This window comes from Cucurbita moschata, unplaced genomic scaffold (assembly GCF_002738365.1).
Source record: "Cucurbita moschata cultivar Rifu unplaced genomic scaffold, Cmos_1.0 Cmo_Scf00011, whole genome shotgun sequence".
Taxonomy (NCBI): Eukaryota; Viridiplantae; Streptophyta; class Magnoliopsida; order Cucurbitales; family Cucurbitaceae; genus Cucurbita; species Cucurbita moschata.
Window position 1 is genome coordinate 795,664 of NW_019268527.1, and position 20,631 is coordinate 816,294.

At 38.3% G+C, this 20,631-nt stretch overlaps 5 protein-coding genes across 8 annotated transcripts; 2 read left to right on the forward strand and 3 right to left on the reverse strand.

Annotated features, from left to right (window-relative positions):
• Positions 1-2,386: 2,386 nt before the first annotated feature.
• Positions 2,387-7,004, reverse strand: LOC111450055 (squamosa promoter-binding-like protein 12). Of its 3 annotated transcripts, XM_023090201.1 has the most exons (6): positions 6,901-7,004; positions 4,659-5,318; positions 4,323-4,459; positions 3,811-4,074; positions 3,066-3,371; positions 2,387-2,540 (listed from the first exon to the last, which is right to left on the reverse strand). In XM_023090201.1, the coding sequence occupies exons 2-5, from the start codon at positions 5,276-5,278 to the stop codon at positions 3,067-3,069; spliced, it is 1,326 nt and encodes a 441-aa protein (XP_022945969.1). In that variant the 5' UTR covers positions 5,279-5,318; positions 6,901-7,004; the 3' UTR covers positions 2,387-2,540; position 3,066. The 3 variants fall into 3 exon arrangements, with proteins under 3 accessions (XP_022945969.1, XP_022945970.1, XP_022945968.1); XM_023090202.1 differs by lacking the exon at positions 2,387-2,540 and having other exon boundaries at positions 2,898-3,371; positions 3,811-4,071; XM_023090200.1 differs by lacking the exon at positions 2,387-2,540 and having other exon boundaries at positions 2,898-3,371.
• Positions 7,005-9,812: 2,808 nt separating this feature from the next.
• LOC111449548 (4-coumarate--CoA ligase-like 1) lies at positions 9,813-14,239 on the reverse strand. Its single transcript, XM_023089478.1, has 8 exons — positions 14,123-14,239; positions 13,953-14,031; positions 11,830-12,471; positions 11,170-11,751; positions 10,770-10,968; positions 10,547-10,692; positions 10,357-10,424; positions 9,813-10,256 (listed from the first exon to the last, which is right to left on the reverse strand). Exons 3-8 carry the CDS (start codon positions 12,418-12,420, stop codon positions 10,022-10,024), a joined length of 1,821 nt encoding a protein of 606 aa, XP_022945246.1. The 5' UTR covers positions 12,421-12,471; positions 13,953-14,031; positions 14,123-14,239; the 3' UTR covers positions 9,813-10,021.
• On the forward strand, positions 14,195-16,249 carry LOC111449550 (serine/threonine-protein kinase BIK1-like). Of its 2 annotated transcripts, XM_023089482.1 has the most exons (5): positions 14,195-14,464; positions 14,546-14,690; positions 14,766-14,893; positions 15,009-15,096; positions 15,307-16,249. In XM_023089482.1, exons 1-5 carry the CDS (start codon positions 14,195-14,197, stop codon positions 15,699-15,701), a joined length of 1,026 nt encoding a protein of 341 aa, XP_022945250.1. In that variant the 3' UTR covers positions 15,702-16,249. The 2 variants fall into 2 exon arrangements, with proteins under 2 accessions (XP_022945250.1, XP_022945248.1); XM_023089480.1 differs by having other exon boundaries at positions 14,546-14,893.
• A 7-nt stretch (positions 16,250-16,256) lies between these two features.
• Positions 16,257-17,838, reverse strand: LOC111449549 (shewanella-like protein phosphatase 2). The gene has a single exon (XM_023089479.1). It carries the CDS (start codon positions 17,788-17,790, stop codon positions 16,561-16,563), a length of 1,230 nt encoding a protein of 409 aa, XP_022945247.1. The 5' UTR covers positions 17,791-17,838; the 3' UTR covers positions 16,257-16,560.
• An 88-nt stretch (positions 17,839-17,926) lies between these two features.
• LOC111449551 (protein FAM136A-like) lies at positions 17,927-20,184 on the forward strand. The gene is made up of 3 exons (XM_023089483.1): positions 17,927-18,152; positions 18,333-18,470; positions 19,761-20,184. Exons 1-3 carry the CDS (start codon positions 18,024-18,026, stop codon positions 19,944-19,946), a joined length of 453 nt encoding a protein of 150 aa, XP_022945251.1. The 5' UTR covers positions 17,927-18,023; the 3' UTR covers positions 19,947-20,184.
• Positions 20,185-20,631: the final 447 nt, after the last annotated feature.

Below are 20,631 nucleotides of genomic sequence, written 5' to 3' on the forward strand. Positions count from 1 at the left end.
GTGTGCCAAACGGATCCTTTCCTAGGACAGGATCCCAAAGATGCATTAGATAGGGTTTTCTTTTGGGTTGGACTAAGATTTTGGGTTCAGTCCATTGCCTCATCTGACAAACCGCTGGGTCATTCATGGTATTTATGACCCTTATCGGTGGTGTCACATCACATTATTATGGTCAATAAATTATGGTTAGCATGTTGCGTGCGTGCGTGCGTGCGTGCGTGCGTGATCGTCAAAAAAAAGTAAATGAGCCTTCCCAAATGGAGTCTTGGGGACGTGACTTGTGTACCATTTACTAATGTTGGTTAGGTTGCAATGTCTTTCGGGTCAATTCTGTCATCATTATTCACATCTCGTTTATTATTTGTCTTTCCATGCCATTATTGTTCATTAATTTATTGAGGAACCTCACGCATGTTCATGCAGTGTCGTGGCAGGGCGATTTGGGTATCCAACTGTTTGAAGTAGTTGGTATTCTTCACCTTATCCACTTAGGTAGTTTTATTATTCCCTTCTTAGGGTGTGGTTTGGTGCTAATTATGGATTATTGCGTGGCCCTGGTACGTTATATAACCAACCCCTGTTTGCATTACATAAATATATCATTAAGGAAGAATTTAGCTTTAGGAATAATGGAGTCTTAAGAAATATTTTAAGATAGTTGTTTTTACCATCAATGACAAAATTTGATGTTTTTTTTTTTTTTTGCGTAGTTGCAAATTTTAAAAGCAACTTATTTTAAAAGCAACTTGGGTTTGGGTTTGACCATCAGATGAAAGTCCCACCTCGGCTATTTTAGGAATAATCATGGGTTTATAATTAAGGAATATTATGTCCATTGGTATAAGGCCTTTTGGGGAAGCCTAAAGCAAAGCTATGAGAGCTTGACCGTTGTGGAGAGTCGTATTCATCTAACGATTGACAAATCTTACATATTCTTCCGTCATTTGGCTTAAATTTGACCATTTCTTTGTCATTAATTTTTTTTAGCATAACTCTGTTTTAGAAAATACTTTCTAGAATTAGGTAGTTCCTAAAGTTGACCCATAAGTAGCGATATAGATGGAGGTTAGCCTTCTTAGAAATGCTGCTTCAAATGTGGGTAAGTACAGGTGTACAAGTTCCATCGTTTAAAATATCTTGTTCTATTTATATTCTAAAAACTACTTCAATTTTCTTATAGATTCACCTTTTGTATCCTTATGCTTTTTTGCTGAAATAATTCTTGTTTTTCCCTCCGCTATTTCTTAATATGACTCGATTATTTCTTAATATGACTTGTCGTCATGGTGTGGTGTTTTATTTTTATTTTTAAACTAAAAAAAGTAAAATAGAATAAAATTTAAAGGCATGAACTAATTCTTTTGGAGCAGTTGAAAATGGTGCCAGCATTTAGGTATCACTTTTGTCCTCGAGGACTACACAAGCATCTTTCAAACAATTTGTCATTGTCAATACATAGTCGAAAATAAATTTACAGTTAGGTACTTGATAAATTGTTTTTTAAAACCAAACTTTGTTTTTAGAACTTAATGTTTTAAAATGTAATTTTAGTAACAAATAACCTTTTTATTTACATTTGTCTTTGGATTAAACTATTTTAAAAGTCAAAATTTAAGCATTGTTTCATTTCTTGATATTGGACTGTACATTTGGAGCAAGAAAACGCCCCTGCACCATTCTTTAACTTTTGGAGTTGGAGAAATGGTCCTTGAAAGATTATTGAAGTACCGCCACCTCTATGTTGTTACATATGTCCACCATCACTCTCTACAATGATATGATATTGTCTACTTTAAGCATAAGCTCTTATGACTTTGTTTTGGGCTTCTCCAAAAAGTTTCACATCAATGGAGAGAGTATTAATTGATTATAAACTCATGATCATTTTCTAAATTATCTCTTTCATTCCTAAATTAGCCTACATGACTTTGCTGTGTTTGATACTTGAGGCTAGAATCGAAACAGTCATAGTCGTAAAATGAGTAAAATGATTCAACTCAGTATTTTCTGTAGTTTGTTATAATATTTTAAAATCCACTATTTTAATGAAAATATCTATATAACCCATCTCCTCAAAATTCTCCCTTGCCTAATCCTTTGAAGATTCCTTTCACGGTATCTATCCTTTACTGTTTAATCTCTCTGGACTCGTCTCCCAATATTTTATTCGACTTTTCTCTCTCAACCACCATATCATATCTTAACATTTTATTCGACTTTTCTCTCTCAACTACCATATCATATCTTTTTTTTCCATATTAAAAAAAAAGAAAATATTGTTAGATATGCTTAGCTCTTCTCTCTCTTTTTTGAAAAAGTAGAACCGGAAGAAATTAACAAACGTTTTTAGCTGGGTTTTTTTTTTTTTTTTTTTTTAAAGAAAACAAGCCAAACAAAAGACAACATCAATTGGGGTCGCGAAAAAACGAAATAAATTTGCAATAAGCTAGGAGTCTAAATCGATGTACTTTCGAGGGGAAAATGTAGATAGTGTAGATACCTGCAACATTCCTATCTTCGTTCTTAATTTCCGGGGTCACCTAGTGATAATGTCACTTTTGAATTTTAGTAAATTGACAAAAAAAAAAAAAAAAAAAAAAAAAAAGAGTTTTTCTCTTCAGCGATTGGTAGCATAGGATCAAACAACTTTTCCTCCCTTTTCTTGTGTGCGCCCAATAACAGCGCTATTTTTTATGGGGGTCTGAGATTGTGACTGGGATTGTCTCAAGGGTTTATATGTTTTTTTTAATGCTTCTGTTTTCACCACATGTTATATGTAGTGTTTGCTCTCTTTCTTAATATATATACTAGATTATTTTTCATATGCATCTGCACANATTTCTCTAACAAAAGAATAAATGGAAAGTCGTTAGTGGGGAATTTTGGTCTCATGGATATGATTTTAAGTAGTACGGTCATCAGCACAGAAGAAAAATTATCAGTGAAAATGCAAGAAAAGGAGTGTGTCCGTTTTAGTTAACATGCATCTTCCAGGAACATCAAAGTCTTCAATTCATTCAAATAGAAAGCATGAAAAATCGTAGGGAAAGAATAAGTTGGCTGACCTTAATTGTTAGAGAACATCCCAATCTCGCATGGTGTTTTGAAGAGCTGCAAGTCTTGTAACAAACCATTGCCTTCAATGCTGGGATGGGGGACTTGCACCTGCGATTCAATGGGCCATCCTGAATCAACTGAAGCAAAGGGCAGACTTTGAATTCCGAGATCCATTGGCGACTGCGATGTGGCGGTTTGGTTAGCATAATTAGGGTTACCATGACGATTAGGGCTGTCAGATGAAATGAGCTTTGCCTCATATGGACCCTTTAAATCAGTTGACAGAAGAGAGAGAGCACGTTGAAGATCCTGTGCTGTATTCAGAACAGAAGAGAAATCAAATATCCTTCTAAAAACCTATAAACGATTGCAAATTTCATTTCTGTACAAACAAACGTGAAGAATTGGATATAAATATCATATCTTTTAGTGGGCAAAAACAAATTCATAGTTCGTAGATTGGGTCGGTTGAATCTGAACTTGTCGGGTTGTTTTCGTTGAATATGATCACGTCTATGCATGTAAATTGAAACTATTACTTATTCTAAAGTGAAATAAAGAAATGATGCACGCATAAAGGAACTGTTATGAAATGACGTTTGTGGAACATTACTTGGCATGTTTCCAATTCATATGGAATCAAAGGACACACTATCGACCTCGAGTTCGTTAACAACCTAGGAACCAAATCATTATGGAATAACAGAATAAAAACATAGAACATGTTCGTTTGTATAAAGGGGTGAAACGAACCTGCATCAAGAACCCTGGTTGCAGGTCCCTTGAAGGTCACGAGCTTACTGGTGTCGTGATAAGGCATAGCACGCACGCATCGCATCTCATTCCTTGATACGTTAAGCTGCCCTGTCGAACCACATGCTTGTTCTGACTTTAATACATACTGGCCACATTGTGGGTGTCTGGTGTTCAATTCAGATTCCCATGCTGAATTCGTACGAGATATAGGATAGATGAGCGATAATTTGTCTGAGAAAATGTTAATCTGTCGCCTCTCTACAGAGGTCACAATATAAACGGATGATCAATATGCTGGTGAATAATGAATTATATAGAAATACAAAATGATCTCCAGGCAGATATCCACTACTTGAACTATATAAGGGAGTCTGGCTGCTAAATACCACAGTTAAATGGACGCTAATTCAGGATTCCAAACATGAGCAATAAAGAACTTACAACCATCATTTGGTTGCGGACTTGAAAGCTTGTTAACATGAAAGCTGTTCTTTGTGAAAATGACATACCAAAATCCCAAGAAGATAGCCTTGCTGGATTCAGACTGATCACTTTTGACTGTGGCTTACGACGTCGAGCATTATGATTAGAAAGACGCCTACGGCAGCTTCGTTTCTTCTCATCAAAATCAGATATGCCATGAAACCTTTGACAATGCAGATATAATATTTATTCACATTGGATTTAAATAATGGCTAATTTCGGGAACATATAGTGGTCAGTAATATGCAAGATACAAAGCAGATCAAAGAGCTAATGGATAAAGAGGTATATATGCACTCGGTAAGAAAATACTTTTTGACCCATAACTATCTGCAAAAATTTAAATATGTCCAGGAGTTTACCTACTACATTGTTGGCAAAACCGACGCTCTATGCCTCCAATGATGACCTTGGGAGATTTGGAATGGCATTCACAGACTCTATGTTTGCGATAGTAATCCTTAGCATTCGAAAGATCTATGTTACAACCTTCAACTTGGCAGTGAGGGGATAGTGTATTCTGGCACCTCTTTCGAGTAGCTCGGGATTCCATCAAGGGAACAGATGGCTTTTTAACATTTCCAGCACTAGTATTTTCGAAGTATGCCTGCTTACCAAGCTTCAGACTGAGCATTGGTTCACAGGAGCAAATTGAAGTCTCAACAAATTCGTATTTATTGTCAATATCTTCTAAAGTTGGCTCAAATCCCTCAAGCGTGAATTTGGTTGTTCGACTTTTCTCAATCGACAATGAATTTTGGGAAACTGACTTGGAGTTTTTTGGAGAAGTTTTCCCTAACTCGAAAAAAGGACCACCAGTAATTCTGGCGTCCCCAACTGAATTGGAAGATCCAACATTCATTCCATGTTTATTTTCAAAATTAGTTGGATGTAATATATCCCCATGTCCGGAAATTCTTGGATTAAGTACCGTTAAGTTCTCCCAGTCCCATTGTAAAGAAGGTCTTGCATTCCACTCCATCAACTACAAATGGCTGGGAAATGTCTCATGCACCTTATTCCTATCAGAGAATTATAAATCAGCATTGACTAGCATTTTGGAGAAACCTATTTGGTCACAAAAATCATAAACAGTGTATTGAACATTCAATTGCATCACAAGAATTGGTGGTCATAGTTAATTTACTAACAAAAACAGATGCTACAGCTGAAAAAAGGTATGAAAGAGCAAGACTTAAATCAGGCAATCAAGAAGAAGTATAACCTTCAAATAAATGACGAAGTAGAATTTGAACAATTTCTTTCTTTGAGATCATATACAAAATAAAGAAGCATGATATATTCCTCTCTCAAACGTGCAGAGATCAATACAGTTGTCGACCTCATCCAAGGAGACCACAGTAAGGAAGGCACAAAAGCAGAAAGATGTTCTCTCAGAGTACATTTCTTTTCATGTATTTTAACTTTATTCTAAAGCCCAACCAGGTGCGGTTACAAGCAACCGCAGTAGTTATCAGTACTTTTTATTCCTTATCAGAGAATGGTGTTATTAAATTTTAAAGCACTATACCTTTCCTTCGGTGTCACAGTTCTTCAACCGCTTACCTTTTAGCTTTAATTGCTTAAAAAGTCATACAAAACTCACCTCAGACAGAGATACTTCCTTGTCTGTGTACCCTCAGAACTACCTCGGGAAAGCACAGATTGTAATCAGGTTCACTTTCTTGAGTGTCTACATAATTCAGTTGTGGCAAAGGCCGACTATTACCTCATATAATTGGAAACATGAGAACAGAATTTCTATTGTTCCAAATAATTCGTGAAAATTTCTGGATCAACAAGTCCACATAATTAAAAACGAGACAATTGATACATTATGGCCTAACAATGGAAGTGAAGCTAGAAAATTTCGACCTCAAGTTATCACGATTGCCAAGTACCAATCCAAACCGACCACGTTCCTTTGTATTTCTCAGTGTAAAATAAATTGCTAAATTTGTAGAATCCAGACGGTTTAGTGTCCCCTTCCTAGGCTCTGGGACAGGTTTTAGAATTTAAGCGTCTTCTTCATCTCTATCTTAGTCCTGGAGCAATTAACTACAGAAAAACCATCAAGGATCGAAGGAAACTGCGTATTCTTACGATTTCGGAAGCAGTAGTGCTCAAGATAACTGGAGAGAAACTAAAGGAGGGATGATGAGTAGAACACACATGGTTCTGCAATCGACATTGAATGTACGATCTTAAGCTAGCTATATTTCTAGATTTAGGTAAATATATCCAAAACTAAACAGCAAATTCAACAACAACAGCCGCAGCAGCAGATATAATATCTCCATCCATACCACCGACAAACAAACGGAGAAAATCACATATTCAATCATTTCCAAAGCATTCTAATCTCTCCACCGAGAAAAAACTATCTATAACTAAGCGAAATCTAGAAAAAAAAAAGAAAAAGTAGATTCATTCAAATTCGAAGCAAAACGAACATCTGATAACACACTAAAAATTCACAAAACAAACTGAATCGGAAGAACCTCAGTGGAAACATGAAAAAAACAGTAAACTCGATCCAGCTTCATTACTTTTCTTCCAATGCACAAAGCAAAAATAACAAAGAGCGAGATTTTCAGAGCTTACCAAGTGCGTCGGCAGAAAAATTTGGTAGACTTCAGTGTTCAAAGGAGGACGTGTTATGGTGGAGGACTGCACGTTCACCTCCACAAAAGCTCACCCGCCACTCTATTACTGAATCAGTATTTATACCAACGATAAAGCCACGCGTTTTGGGCCGAGTCCGGCCCAATGGGTTCATATCCAAATCACACACGCTTCCATATTTTATTATTAAAATATATTTAAATTTGTTTTTAGCTATAATTGGAAGGGATCGATCTCTAGTGGGATTTTATCATAATATTTTATTTTATTATTTTATATATACAAAAATATTAGTGTGACATAAAAATATAAAGGTTAAAAAATATTTTTAAATAAAAAATTTTAATTTTGTAATAATTTACTCCTCTAATTTTCTCACAGCTTTGAAACGCGTCTGCGCGAGGGACATCACAATCCACACCCTGTGGGGCCCAGCGTCCCCGCTGGCACTCTTTCCTTCCTCTAATCGACGTGGGACAGTCCCCAAATCCACCCCCTTTGGGGCCCAGCGTCCTTACCGGCACACCGCCTCGTGTCTACCCCTTTGGGGAACAGCGAGAAGGCTGACACATCGTCTAGTGTCTGGCTTTGATACCATTTGTAATGACCCAAATTCACTGCTAGCATATATTGTCTCTTTGGGCTTTTTCTCAAAACTTTACAAAACGTCTGCTAGGGAAAGATTTCTACACTCTTATAACCAGTGGTTTATTCTAATTTAATATATTATAATTTAGTCAATATTATTAAAATTTAATGATATATTTTTTTAAATATGTAGATTAATAAATTGATTATGGACTAAATATTTTTATAAATTACAACCGTTAACAATTAAATTTTTATAGGTTTTTAAATATAAGAATTAAATTTTTAAAAAAATAATTATTACAAAATTTAAATTATCGTAACTAAATTATTTCTAATTAAAATTTAAAAAATTAATTTAATTTGATGCACATTTTTGTTTTTGTTTTTCTATGTTTATTTTTTTTATCATTTTTTTGCTATCTTTTTTATATTTAAAAAAAATATATTTGAATTTTGAAAATATGAATAAAAAAAGTAAATAATAAAATATAGAAGTAATATTTATTTGTTTAATTTAAAAAGAATAATAACATGGCAATAGATCCAAAATAATTAGTCTTTTGAAAATACAAATTTTTTAAACTAAATATAAAATAATATTTTTTTTAAAAAAAATAAAACTAATTATTCCCGTTTATTTATTTAGCAACTTGCTTATAATATTTAAAAATTTTGTGAGATGGGGCTGAAGTCGTGGGGTGTTATGGTAAATAAATAATTATTTGAATTCAATATTAGAAATTAATCGACATTTTTGTAAAAATTTAAAAATACTAAAAAAAATATATTAATAATACACTTGTTTAATTATATAATTAAATATTTTTAAAAAAAATTGTAATTTTGACCATATATTAAAAGACCTGTTCTATTTTATTTTTATTCGCATGGAGAGTTGTTTCAAGCCAAACATATTTAATTTTGGAGTTTGAACAATAAAAAAGATGTGCACCTTGTTGATATATATAATAATTGTCCGTTATTTTCTTAACTATAATGACACATTCTCGTGATCACTCTTATTTAAATATGGTTTCAGTTCATTCATGTATGATGTATCATTCCTTTACTCTCGGGGCACATGCCTATTAACTCTACCTTAGTTCATCTCTGAGTCCCATCCTATCGTCCTGCTCTAATATGATATGTAATGCCTCGTGTGCAAAATTTAAGAGTAATTTTGAAGCACTATTAAAAGTTCAAGAGTATTGATAAGGCAACTCTAATCTTCAGTCTAACGATACAATCTTTTGTTGAAGCAAGAGATTCAAGTAATTAATACCTTCTCATACAAAATTCGGATCAATCAAGAGATAATGCTAGAATTAGATTAACTCTTACGATCGAAAATCTAGAAGTAAGATTTGGAAATCTTATTCTAAATTGAGTCAGTCCACAGTCGAACTTGATCAAGACTTGATTAAATGGCTCAGATGCAATTCTACCTCAAGAATTGTTAGAATTGCATGAAACTTAAAAATGACAAATATGATGCTCAGATTTCTAAAGAAAACGTCTCAATTTGAGATCTGAATTATATTGAGATTTGAATTATATTTATTCACGAATATGATTTTTACCTAACATATTGTGGGTATTTATAGTCTCCCGACAAAAGATGTTTGTGGTCGGAATTTATTCTCGGTACCTTTAATCTCTACAAAAGACGAAGTCAAATTGACCATTTGACCGTTACATAATTTATGAAATTAAAAATAATACATTCTCAGCAACGTTGATGTGCTTGAGTGAGTGGCTAAGGAGACAGGTTTTGACAATAAATCCAATGTTGATGTGCTTGAGTGGCCAAATAGGTGTGCTTTTGAATGAGTCGCTAAGGAGACAGATTTTGGCAATAGGTCCAGATGTGCTTGAGTGGCTAAATAGGTCCAATGTTGATGTGTTTGAGTGGCTAAATAAGTCCAATGTTGATGTGTTTGAGTGGCTAAATAGGTGCAATGTTAATGTGCTTGAGCCTAAAGGACACGAACTTTAGCAATAGGTCCATTTGGAACACCATCGTTCTTATCAAATAGAACTTTTAACTTTTTTTTTTTTAATTGAACAATATTAATGAAACTTAAAACTTCTAATTTTTTTTTTAATTGAACAATATTAATGAAAACTCAAAATTAAAGTAATTACGGAGGTTTAAGGTATTATTAAAACTTTTACGATATTAAAATATTTATGAAATAAAATATAAAATTTAGACTTATTATATCACATGGTAGACACTATCATATGAGTCTGTCGGGTTGAAACAATAATTGCAGAAATTGAATTACAGATTGAGAATCTTAGGAAAAAGAAAAATAAACTTATTTATTGAAAAATGGAAATTAAAATATAAGCTTCATATTATTAAACAACAACTTGCATTGAGGCCTAACAGAACAGAACAGCCAAACTAGGCACTTGAGAAAGGGGAAGAAAAAGAGCTTAGTGTGAGCTTCACTGCCCATTGCAATGGAGGATTCAAACAAAATATAGCCATCACAGCCATGGATCAAGAGGCCGCCTCGGCTCGAATCTTTTCGATCATCTTCTCTTTGATCAACCTCCTCATGACTTTCCCAGACGGCGATTTCGGGATCGTTTCGACAAAATGAACGAGCCTAACTTTCTTGTAATGTGCAACGTTTGAGGCGACGTATTTGATTATTTCGTCTTCGGTTTCTTTTGCATTTGGAGCCATTACAATGCTTGCTGCTGGGATCTCACCGGCTTCTTTGTCTGGCAGCCTGAAATACTGACGCGGGTTAACGTTGTTTTAACCGTTTCGGGTTCGATTTGTTTCAGAAATCATTTAAATAGAAATATGTAAAGGGAAGCGAAGCATACGGCACCACAGCTGCATCTTCAATCGAGGGATGAGTAAGGAGGATTGCCTCTAACTCGGCCGGAGCTACCTGTAGAGAAATCAAAGACATTCGTTACCTTATATAGGTCTCGTTTGATAACCATTTGAATTCTACTTTTTTTCTGTTCTCGAGCTTCGATTTATCAAGCAAAGTTTATGCAGTGTCTTTACTTGAAAGCCTTTGTACTTAATCAACTCTTTAATACGATCCACAATAAACACATCGCCATCGTCGTCGATGTATCCGATGTCGCCCGTGTGCATCCAGCCTTTGTCGTCGATGGTCCTTGAAGTCTCCTCTTCATTATTGTAGTAGCCTGAAACAAGGAAAGATTCAACTAGCATATAATTAGAGATCTCAGATGGATTTTCTGCACCAGTCCAAATTATGTACCTTGCATTACACACTGGCTTCTTACACAGATTTCCCCAGGCGTGTTCTTCGGCAGCGACCTGCCGCTGTCGGGGTCAATGAATTTGACTTCTAGATTAGGAAGAATGCGACCGACTGTGTTTTTCTTTGCAGCGAGATTGTCTTTGCCTATGCTTCCATAGTTGAGAGTGATGCAGCTGTGCTCGGTAAGCCCATATGCCTGTTGGTGATCAATGACATTTAGTTAGCTTAGGTAGGACGACCCTGTGAATCAGCTCTACAATGCGACGGTGGAGCTCGGTTCGTTTTCGATATGCAGAAAACAGGAAGGTGGACTACATGTTATAGCTTGATAATTTGACAGAATGAATAAGAGTCGAGAGTTCTCACAATCCATCTACTCGAGTAGTAACTTAATTACCTCTTGAACATCCACGCCCGGGAACTTTTTCTCAAAGGACGTTTGAAGTTCGGGTGCGAGCGGAGCAGCTGCAGTCATGATAGCCTGAAGTTTGAGACCGCTTAGATCGAATTCCTTCACAATAGGATTCTTAACCAAGGCCAAGATGATAGGAGGAACAATTGGAGCAAATGTGACCTCCTGTGTTATCAGGGCATTGATGAAGGTTCTAAGATCAAATCTTCCCATCACCACAACTTTTCCCTTGTTTCGAAGTGTGGCACAACATATTCCGGTAATCCCGTAAATGTGGAAGAACGGGATGAGGCCTAACGTCGTGACCTTGCCCACCATTTCTTGCGGCACGCCCGAGAGCGTAGAACACAAGTTAGCCACTAGATTTCGATGAGTTAGCATTACACCTTTGGAAACTCCTGTAGTGCCTGATGAGAAAGGAAGGGCACATAAATCAGTCTGCTTGATATCTTCTTTGACGAAATTGTTGCCCGCTCGGTCCGCAGCTTCGAGCAGTTTGTGCCAGTTCATGGAACCTTCAATCAGTTCCTCCCCTACTACGATCACTGGAAGCTTTAATTCCTTTACCTGTTATCAATCATTAGATAGTAGCAAGTCGAGTTGAATTCGAAATAATATGATCGATAACGACAGTTTCGATTTTACCTTTTCAAAGCTTGAGCTGTTTGTAACGACGAGTTTGGCGTCTGCTACCTCCACCTGCTTTTTGATTTCGGATATGTGAGCTGCTGGATTCACACCAGAAAACACACCTCCAGCAGCCATTATCCCTAAAGCAACAATGGCATATTCAGCAACGTTGGGTAGAACGACAATAACGACCTGCCCCTTCTTCAACCTCAGAGAGCTTAAGGCCTTAGCGAACCTACTCGTGTCTCTCACAACTTCACGATAAGTGTACGCCTTTCCGCTCACAGCTTCCACAAATGCCACATTATCAGCATATGATTCAGCATTCTGAAGTACAAACTCCGGCAATGTGATATCATCAGGCACTTGGACCTCAGGAAGTTGGCTACGGAAAATGTGTTCCTCGTCTTCTACCAAATCCCGAATGCAAGTAGCCATGGCGGAGTTGTTGTTTGCTGCAGACATCGACGGGCGTCTCCCTCTTCTTAAAGGAGGAGCTGAGAAAGCTTGTATCATGCTTTGTGGATGAGAAATTTGTAGAGCTACTGAGGGTGAGATTGGCATGAGCCTTTTTTTGGTGGGATGTTGTTGATTCATGCCACTCATTAAGGCAAACCTATAAACTCCCTTTCTAAACAAAGCTGGTCACGGGTTCAGCTGCAGAAAGCATTTAGACAATTCCCCATTTCTAAACTAACAAATAATGGTTTGGAATCTTCCTACTTACACATAAAACTGTACAGAACTTATCAACAGAAGCTAGCCTGTTCTAAAATTTAATGAACCAAATAAAATTTCATTGTTCAAGAATTCCCTGTAGGACGTGTGAGATCCAACATCAGTTGGGGAGGAGAACGAAACATCCTTTTATAAGAGTGTGGAAACCTCTTCCTAGCAGACACGTTTTAAAAACCTTGGAAAACCCAAAGAGGACAATATGTGCTAGCAGTGGCGTGGGCTATTATAAATGGTATCAGAGCTAGACATCGGGCGATGTGCCAACGAGGAGTCCAAATCCTGAAGGGGGTGGACACAAGATGGTGTGCTAGCAAAGACACTGGGACCCAAAAGGGAGTGGATTAGGGGGTCCCACCTTGATTGGAGAAGGGAACGAATGCTAGCGAGGACGTTGGGCCTCGAAGGGGGGTGGATTATGAGATCCCACATAAGTTGGGGAGGAGAACAAAACACCCTTTATAAGGGTGTAGAAACCTCTCCCTATCAAATGCGTTTTAAAAACTTTGAGGGGAAGGCCGAAAGGAAAAGCCCAAAGAGGACAATATCTGCTAGCAGTGGGCTTGGACTGTTACAAATGGTATTAGAGCCAGACATCGAGCGATGTGCCAGCGAGGAGGTTGAGCCCCGAAGGGGGTGGACACAAGGCGTTGTGCCAGCAAGGACGCTGGGCCTCAAAGGGGAATGGATTAGGGGGTCTCACGTCGATTGGAGAAGGGAACGAGTGCCAACGAGGACGTTGGGCCTTGAAGGAGAGTGGATTGTGAGATCCCACATCGGTTGGGGAGGAGAACAAAACACCCTTTATAAGGGTGTGGAAACCTCTCTCTATCAGACGCGTTTTATAAACTTTGAGGGGAAACCCGAAAGGGAAAGCCCAAAAAGGACAATATCTGCTAGCAGTGGGTTTGGGTTGTTACAAATGGTATTGGAGCCAGACACCGAGCAATGTGCCAACGAGGAGGCTGAGCTCCAAAGGGGGTGGACACAAGGCGGTGTGCTAGCAAGGACGTTGGGCCCCAAAGGGGGGGTGGATTAGGGGTCCCACGTCGATTGGAGAAGGGAACGAGTGCCAGCGAGGACGTTGGGCCTCAAAGGGGGGTGGATTGTGAGATCCCACATCGGTTGGGGAGGAGAACAAAACACCTTTTATAAGGGTGTGGAAACCTCTCCCTATCAGATGCGTTTTAAAAACTTTGAAAGGAAGCCCGTAAGAAAAAGCCCAAAGAGTACAATATTGGCTAGCAGTAGGATTGGGCTGTTACGAGTCTTAACTATTCGTTTCCCTATTCAATTCAAATTTGACACGACAAAGAGACAGAGAGAGAGAGAGACAGACAGAAAGATCCTCAAAAGGGTTATGTCATTTGACGTAGAAGGAAAGTCGTTAGAGATTTACTTACTTTCTTGTAATAGAAAACGGCGAAATGTGATAGTAATCTAAGCTGGTCAAAGCTGAACAACTCTTCGTACGGCTTCCTCCTGAAAAAAGTCCATTGGCAAAGGAAATTGCAGGTGAAAGTGAACACAACTCTTTCTTTAATAATATTATTAATATTGAACATATTCTTACGGCGAAGCAAAGAACTCTGGTTTATCCTTGAAAGTCAACGCCTCTGCAACTCCCAAATTTTGCTTTGTTTCCATGGCGGAGATGCAGAGTTTCTTCAACCTCCACCGTGCGGCCGATTCTGCAAATGGGAATGTCTTAATCTTTACATCAGAGGACTTGAAAACACTTACCAGCAATTTCCACAGCAACAGCCTGATCGGAATCACCCAGTCCGGCAGATTTTACAGAGGGCAGCTCCGATCAGCTTGGTCAACGGGAACAGAAGCTCGAAACCTGACAGTGAAAATATGGGATCAAAAGCCAGAATTCGACAACGCAACAACCAATGAGTTCTTGGTTCGAGTGAGTACTCAGATTTTAAGTTTCTAACCTTCATTAGCAGACATGGCTGTGTTTTCGAAGCTTGAAATTTTATCTTTTCAGGAAGAAGTGAAGCTTTCTACGCACCCGTCTCTAAATGGCCATCCCAGTTTGGCGAAATTGATCGGTTATTGCTGTGAAGATGAAGTGAAGGGTGTTGTTTATGATCTCGATCCATTGGGTTCCTTGCAAAATCTAGTGGCAAGAGGTAATCTACAAGTTCATGAGCCAAAAAACCATTGTCTTAGAAGCTCTGTACCAGTTTTCTTCTTTCTTTTGGCAGATGATCTTAATTGGCTCCAAAGAGTTGAAGTAATCCTCGAACTGGCTCGGCTTTTGGACTTCATTCACAGTCAGGAAAAGCAAAGCCTGCCCATCAAGTTTAGAGCATCAAATATACTGCTAGATTGGGTCAGAATAGTTGCTTTATAGTCTTTGAACAATGAATAAAAGCTACTGTTACCTCATAAATCTGTATGTTCCAGTCTATGCAGCTTCAACATTGTTAACCTGTTTATTTTAACAGGAATGCAAGCCAAAACTATGCGGGACAGGGGCCGACCTCAATAACTTTGCACAAAATCCTTCTAGCTACTTTCATCTGTCTACAAGAGGTACCTTAAAAATATGTTTCAAATGTCCAAAAGGTAGCTTTCAGTATGAATAATCTCCAAGGAATCGGTTAAAAAAGCGACATACTTGTTAAATAGGCATCACAAACAATCCAACTGGTAAACACGAGTTTATATAAAGTAAACTAGCTTGAATTTCTTGATACTCAGCTTCCTCGGCCAAAAGATGAAGTTTTGTTCCTTGCATTTCAGGTGGGAGTCAGGGGAAAATGAGCACTGATATCTATTCCTTGGGGGAAATTCTGCTGGGACTTATAGCCAAGAGAGCTTATGAACCTGAGAAACTAGAAAGGGAAAATCATCACCTGGTTGTGAACAGCTTAGTGAGCAATTGGGCAAAAAATGAGTACAGACCAAATGGCTCATTGGTCCACGAAACCTTGCAAAAAGACTGGGGTTACACCGCTGAAGAGGGAGTCGAACTCACCGAGCTAGCAATACACAGTATAGAATTCTTCCCAAGAAACCGTCCGAGCATCAAGCAAATACTTCAACATCTCGAAGGGCTGCAAGTTACTCAACGCCTTTCTGATACCCGACCCAGAAAAAAGGAAAGGAAGTCCCCTAGCAGTGCCATGGGCATATGAAATCATCATTACTAGTAAAAGGTTAGGCAGATAGTCATGGAGCTAAACAGAAGTTAGCACTCTCTAGTTCTTAGCTCTTTCTTACCAATGTAGAACATCGTCTAACACGGGAGCTGCAAGCACAGATCCCTCATGATTCAAGACCATAATTACATAATTGACACTTTCTGTTTTCAATCTTGCACTTAAGTCACAGCTTTCCCCATTAGCCACCTACTAACTCGAAACAAAAATAACTATTCTTTCCTGGAACGATATGTTTCATATTCATCAGACGTACATTCCATCCCACCATTCTGCCCAAACGTCAAATACAAATGACAATATCTATAACAATACGTTCGAGACAAGCCCTAAATCTACTATGTTCGGTCAGTAGAGACTAATAGTCCAGCTTAAAAAGGGAACAACTAACTAAGACTAGAAGAAGAGCTTGCCAACGTCACGGTACACATTTGCGCAGAAGATCTCAAACAAAAGTCCAGAGAGTCAAGAATAGCAAAACTATACAACATTTTTAATCTTCTTCTAAACAGGATACTCAATATTGATATATAATTTCAGAAATAACATTCAAGCTACTCCTTAATGTCAGCGACAAGGAAATGTTACAGTACACAATGGCGAGCCAATAATCGAATCCAAAGGTCTCATTAGAAGTCTACAACAACATATCACAATTTAATCATATTTACCAATGAATGATCAATAACTTATCAATGTGAAGACTGCAGAGCCCATTGAATAATCTAACTTACACGAATGAACTCGAATCAGTTCATGTCGGATAGAGAACAGACTCGAAACCAAGTATCTGTGAAGTTTTTATTGTTTGATGGACAGGTGCAGTCTCATGTTCCTAAGCCTTAACCTCCACTTGTTTAGGTCCTTGTTCATGAAGCAACTGCCCGAGCCCCTCCTTGCTATCACTATTCAGAGAGTTCATAGGCTTTTTCAAATGCGGATTTGATGTCAATATTCGCGGGGGAGAGTTCCCATTAAACTCCAAAACTTCGGGAAAGCCATTGGTGCAGCCCTTTGACATGCCAACATCAATTCGAATAGCTTGGTTATTACAGACGCCATTGATCCCCGCCGTCTGAATTGTGTGACCCATTATCATTCTCTTTGCCCCTGGGATCGTATCGAGCACATGCCTTAACAATGAACAGTCGCATTTCGTCGCTGATTCATTGGAAAATTTCCTCAGCCAAACAACGGCATTGCTCCGACGACAATAGTCCGGTGCGATTTTGCCTGACAACCCTTTAATCCAATCTCTCACCTCTTCGTTAATCCGTTCCAACCCATATTCCACGTGTCCCGGCAGAAGCCCGCCGTGAACAAACACCGACTCTCCGACGACAAGTACGGTCGTATTTTGTGACAGGAATCGGCCTGAAATGGGACCATTGGGGTGCAAAGCGGCAATTCTAGCACGAAATCCGGAATGAAACTCTTCCTTAACACCACGGAATGCCGTAGGAATTCCTTGAAATGGATCTTTGGGAATTTCTAAACCAACGCAAAGAGCCTTCATCTTGTTCCCAATGGAAAACCAGTCCCCCCAAACCCTAAATTCCTCCAACCCTTCCTTAGTCACGTACCTAAAATCACCCTCGACGTTCATGATTTCGTGGTTTCCATTCATAGAGATAATCATACCACCATCCTTGGCTGCTTCTCGTTTAAGTTTCTCAAGAAAATACAGGATCTTAAGCTCATCGCCGCCGCGGTCTAGCACATCACCGATCTGAACCATGGTGGTGGACCCTCCAATCCACTTTCCAGAGCCATCGATCAATCCAGCAAGTCTCAGTGCTTCCTTCGACTTTGAAAGGTCGCCATGAAGGTCTCCCACCGCAATTAGCCGCTCCGGAGAGGGTAACCATGTATGAAGCTGCGAAGACGATGACGGCTCGGGCTTATGATTACGAAGGGAAGGCGCGGTTTGAGAAGCGGAATCGGGAGCAGGACTGGCCGGCGGTAAGAAGAGACCGCCGCTGACGGAGAAGTCGACGAACGAGTCAACGAAAGAGGAGAGAAGATTCGGAACGTCTCTACATATCACCTCTTTCGAATAGTCCATTGGCGTTCGCTGCTTCGTTCTTTTCTTTTCCGCCGTAAGAAAAGATCGATCGTTATGTATTTAGCGCGAAAGAAAGAGGGAAGGGAAAGGGGGAAAAAGTGTGGGCCGGGTTCATATGGGCCGGGCCCAAAGTATAAAAGACCATGCTTTATGAGACCTCAGATGAAAGCAAAAAACCCTAAACCCTAGCGGATCTTCTCTGTTGTGAGCGTTTTCTGGAGCTTGGAAGGAAGATGAATCACATAGCAGCCATGGAAGAACAAGTGGTTTCTGAGAGAATGAGGCAAAAGTTGAACGAAGTGAATATGGCTGCGCAGGCTCAACTTGGTCCTATTCAAGACCACGTCAATTTTACCCTTCAGGTTTGCCTCTTCGTGGTTTTTGATATTCGAAATCCGGTTTCTGTTTGGTGTTTACTGTTTTTCTCCATCAATGCATTTATTGATGATTTCCTTCTCTTCTGGATCTTCATTTTCATCATTTGTGATTTCTTTTACTTGATGACTGTTGATTGTTTTCGTGATTCTTGATCTTGACTGCAGCAAGCGTATTTCAAATGTGCCTATGAGTGCTTTGATAGGAGAAGAAAGCAGGAAGAGATTAGTAATTGCGTTGAGAATTGTAGTGTTCCGGTTGTCAAAGCGCAGCAACATGTTGAGAATGAGATGGCCAAGTTTCAAGTACGTGTTATTATCCATCATCTTGTTCTTATTTTTCTCTTTTTCGCCTCCATGTTCTCCCTCATTAGAATGATTTCCCTTTCAAACTACCTGTTATTTGATTTCTCGAGTCATTTAACTTCATATGTTGATCTCAACTCTTAAATTGACATAAACACATGGCTCGAAATGCTTCAAACCAAACCCCAACCAGCTTTGTTCTGGTTTTGAGATGGAATTCACCACATCACTCGGAATGTTATGGTTTTGTCCTTGTGAGGATGACCATGATTTTCTTTCAAGACCTCATCCTGCGCATATAACACCATTTTAAAACCATTCAATTCGAGAAATAAACAAAGTTTCTTATCATCGTTTGCAGAGATCAGCTATATATTTCAGCATTATTTAGTCGCGAACTGAAGTTTGAATTCACATTGAATGAGTAATGCAGTTAATCATATGGGAATTGCATGTCAGTTAGAAATGTTCACAAGGCGGGTCCTAGAAAGACTTCTCATCCCTATCTCTACCCAATTTTCGTTTATTTTTGCATGGATCAGTTACAAATTTTTTTTTTTTTTTTTTTTTTTTTTTTGATAAGAGACAATTTCATTGATGAGTGAAATTTACAAGAGGGATGTATAATCCATGATGTTTACAAAAGACCTTCCCAATTTGCAGTGAGGGAGGTATAACTATAGGAAATAAAAATATTAGACAGTTTACACCAAGATATAGCTTGGTAAACAACATTGTCGAAAAGTTTTGTGTAGGTCTGTGTCGTTTCTGCAAATATTCTCTGATTAATTTCTTTCCACAGATTCCAAAAGCAAGCCATGATGAGGTTTTTCCATAATATGGCTTTTGCGTTTGAAAGCCATGTTCAAAATTTTCCTTTAATGAATAATATTTTCTAATATAATTTTTGGGTAAAACATCCTATAAGTTCATAAGGAAAAATAGTCTTCAACCGCCCCGCAAAGTGAGGCTGGGCGGGATGGGGTTGGTGTTGGAGTCGAAGATGGAGAATGTAATCTCCATCCCTGTCTCTAATGCTAATGGCAAGCTCCCAATCCCCATTTAAACAGGGATTCGCTACCCTGTTCGAGGCGGGTCCTTACGGGCTTTGACACTATAGGTTAAACAGACATTTCTAATGTCAATATGGTATCGGTGCATGCTATGAATGTGACTACCTAGGACATTTAGAAGCAGTGTTTCATGACCATGTTAATATGCCAACAAATATGATCTAATGTTATGATCATCTAATAAAGGAAAGGGTGTATTTTTGTATGGTGAATGCAGGAAAGATTGAACAGGTCACTAATGGTGTGCCAGGACAAGTTCGAAGCAGCTAAGCTTCAACAGAAAACTAACAGCGTATATGAATTGGAGTCATGCGTGGATTCATCAATACAAGAAAGTTTGAATACGCTTCCACACCTAGCTAATAAATTAAAAGCTTCCTTCAATATCAGGAATCAAGTTTAATGAGAGTTTGTATGGCTTCATTTTGCTCATTTTAATAGGATCCTTCACACTGACTATGCCTATTGCAACCCCAATTATCGTTTAGAGTTTTTGTAATTTCAATTCATTGACCTCGATTATGAACTTTCCCAGGGAATATGGGCGCTAGCTGAAGCTCATCCCTACCTGAACGACAGGATATTCTGACCCATTGTATACGATTTTGAATGAATAACAATGTGGAATGACTTTGTTCTAACCTTTCGTGAATTTTTATAGCCCTCTGATGGATGGCTGCATTCAGGATCTCGAAGTGTGTGCCGTACAGAAACTCAAATTAATTGCCATCGGTATATCTCATCCATTTATTTATTTCTTTAACTTGTTGCATGATGAAAATCCTATGGCGACTAATTTAGGAAATGATATGGATTTATAATCAAAGAATACTCTTTTCCATTGGGGTGAGACCTTTTGGGGCGTACTAATTTAGGGAAAGAATCCTCTATTTGTTGGTGTGAGGTCTTTTGGGAAGTCCAAAGTAAAACTATGGAGCTTATACTTAAAGTGGACAATATCGTACCATTGTGGAGAATCGTGTTCGGCTGACATAACTTTTTCCCATTTCGTAATTTTCCTTCAAGCTTGACTTTATTTTTCCTCCAATTTTTTTATTTTATTGTTTTTTTTAGTATAATTCTCTTTT

Coding starts and splice junctions, on each gene's coding strand:
- LOC111450055 (XM_023090201.1), bottom strand. CDS start 5,278: ATGGAGTGGAATGCAAGACCTTCTTTACAATGGGACTGGGAGAACTTA. Junction 4,460..4,658: donor TTTTGCCAACAATGTAGTAG/GTAAACTCCTGG, acceptor GCATTGTCAAAG/GTTTCATGGCATATCTGATT. Junction 3,372..3,810: donor AACCAGGGTTCTTGATGCAG/GTTCGTTTCACC, acceptor TTCTGAATACAG/CACAGGATCTTCAACGTGCT.
- LOC111449548 (XM_023089478.1), bottom strand. CDS start 12,420: ATGAGTGGCATGAATCAACAACATCCCACCAAAAAAAGGCTCATGCCA. Junction 10,425..10,546: donor TTAAGTACAAAGGCTTTCAA/GTAAAGACACTG, acceptor ATTTCTCTACAG/GTAGCTCCGGCCGAGTTAGA. Junction 10,257..10,356: donor GAAGATGCAGCTGTGGTGCC/GTATGCTTCGCT, acceptor TCAGTATTTCAG/GCTGCCAGACAAAGAAGCCG.
- LOC111449550 (XM_023089480.1), top strand. CDS start 14,195: ATGGCGGAGATGCAGAGTTTCTTCAACCTCCACCGTGCGGCCGATTCT. Junction 14,465..14,545: donor CCAATGAGTTCTTGGTTCGA/GTGAGTACTCAG, acceptor TTATCTTTTCAG/GAAGAAGTGAAGCTTTCTAC. Junction 15,097..15,306: donor CTTTCATCTGTCTACAAGAG/GTACCTTAAAAA, acceptor CTTGCATTTCAG/GTGGGAGTCAGGGGAAAATG.
- LOC111449549 (XM_023089479.1), bottom strand. CDS start 17,790: ATGGACTATTCGAAAGAGGTGATATGTAGAGACGTTCCGAATCTTCTC.
- LOC111449551 (XM_023089483.1), top strand. CDS start 18,024: ATGAATCACATAGCAGCCATGGAAGAACAAGTGGTTTCTGAGAGAATG. Junction 18,153..18,332: donor ACGTCAATTTTACCCTTCAG/GTTTGCCTCTTC, acceptor TCTTGACTGCAG/CAAGCGTATTTCAAATGTGC. Junction 18,471..19,760: donor ATGAGATGGCCAAGTTTCAA/GTACGTGTTATT, acceptor TGGTGAATGCAG/GAAAGATTGAACAGGTCACT.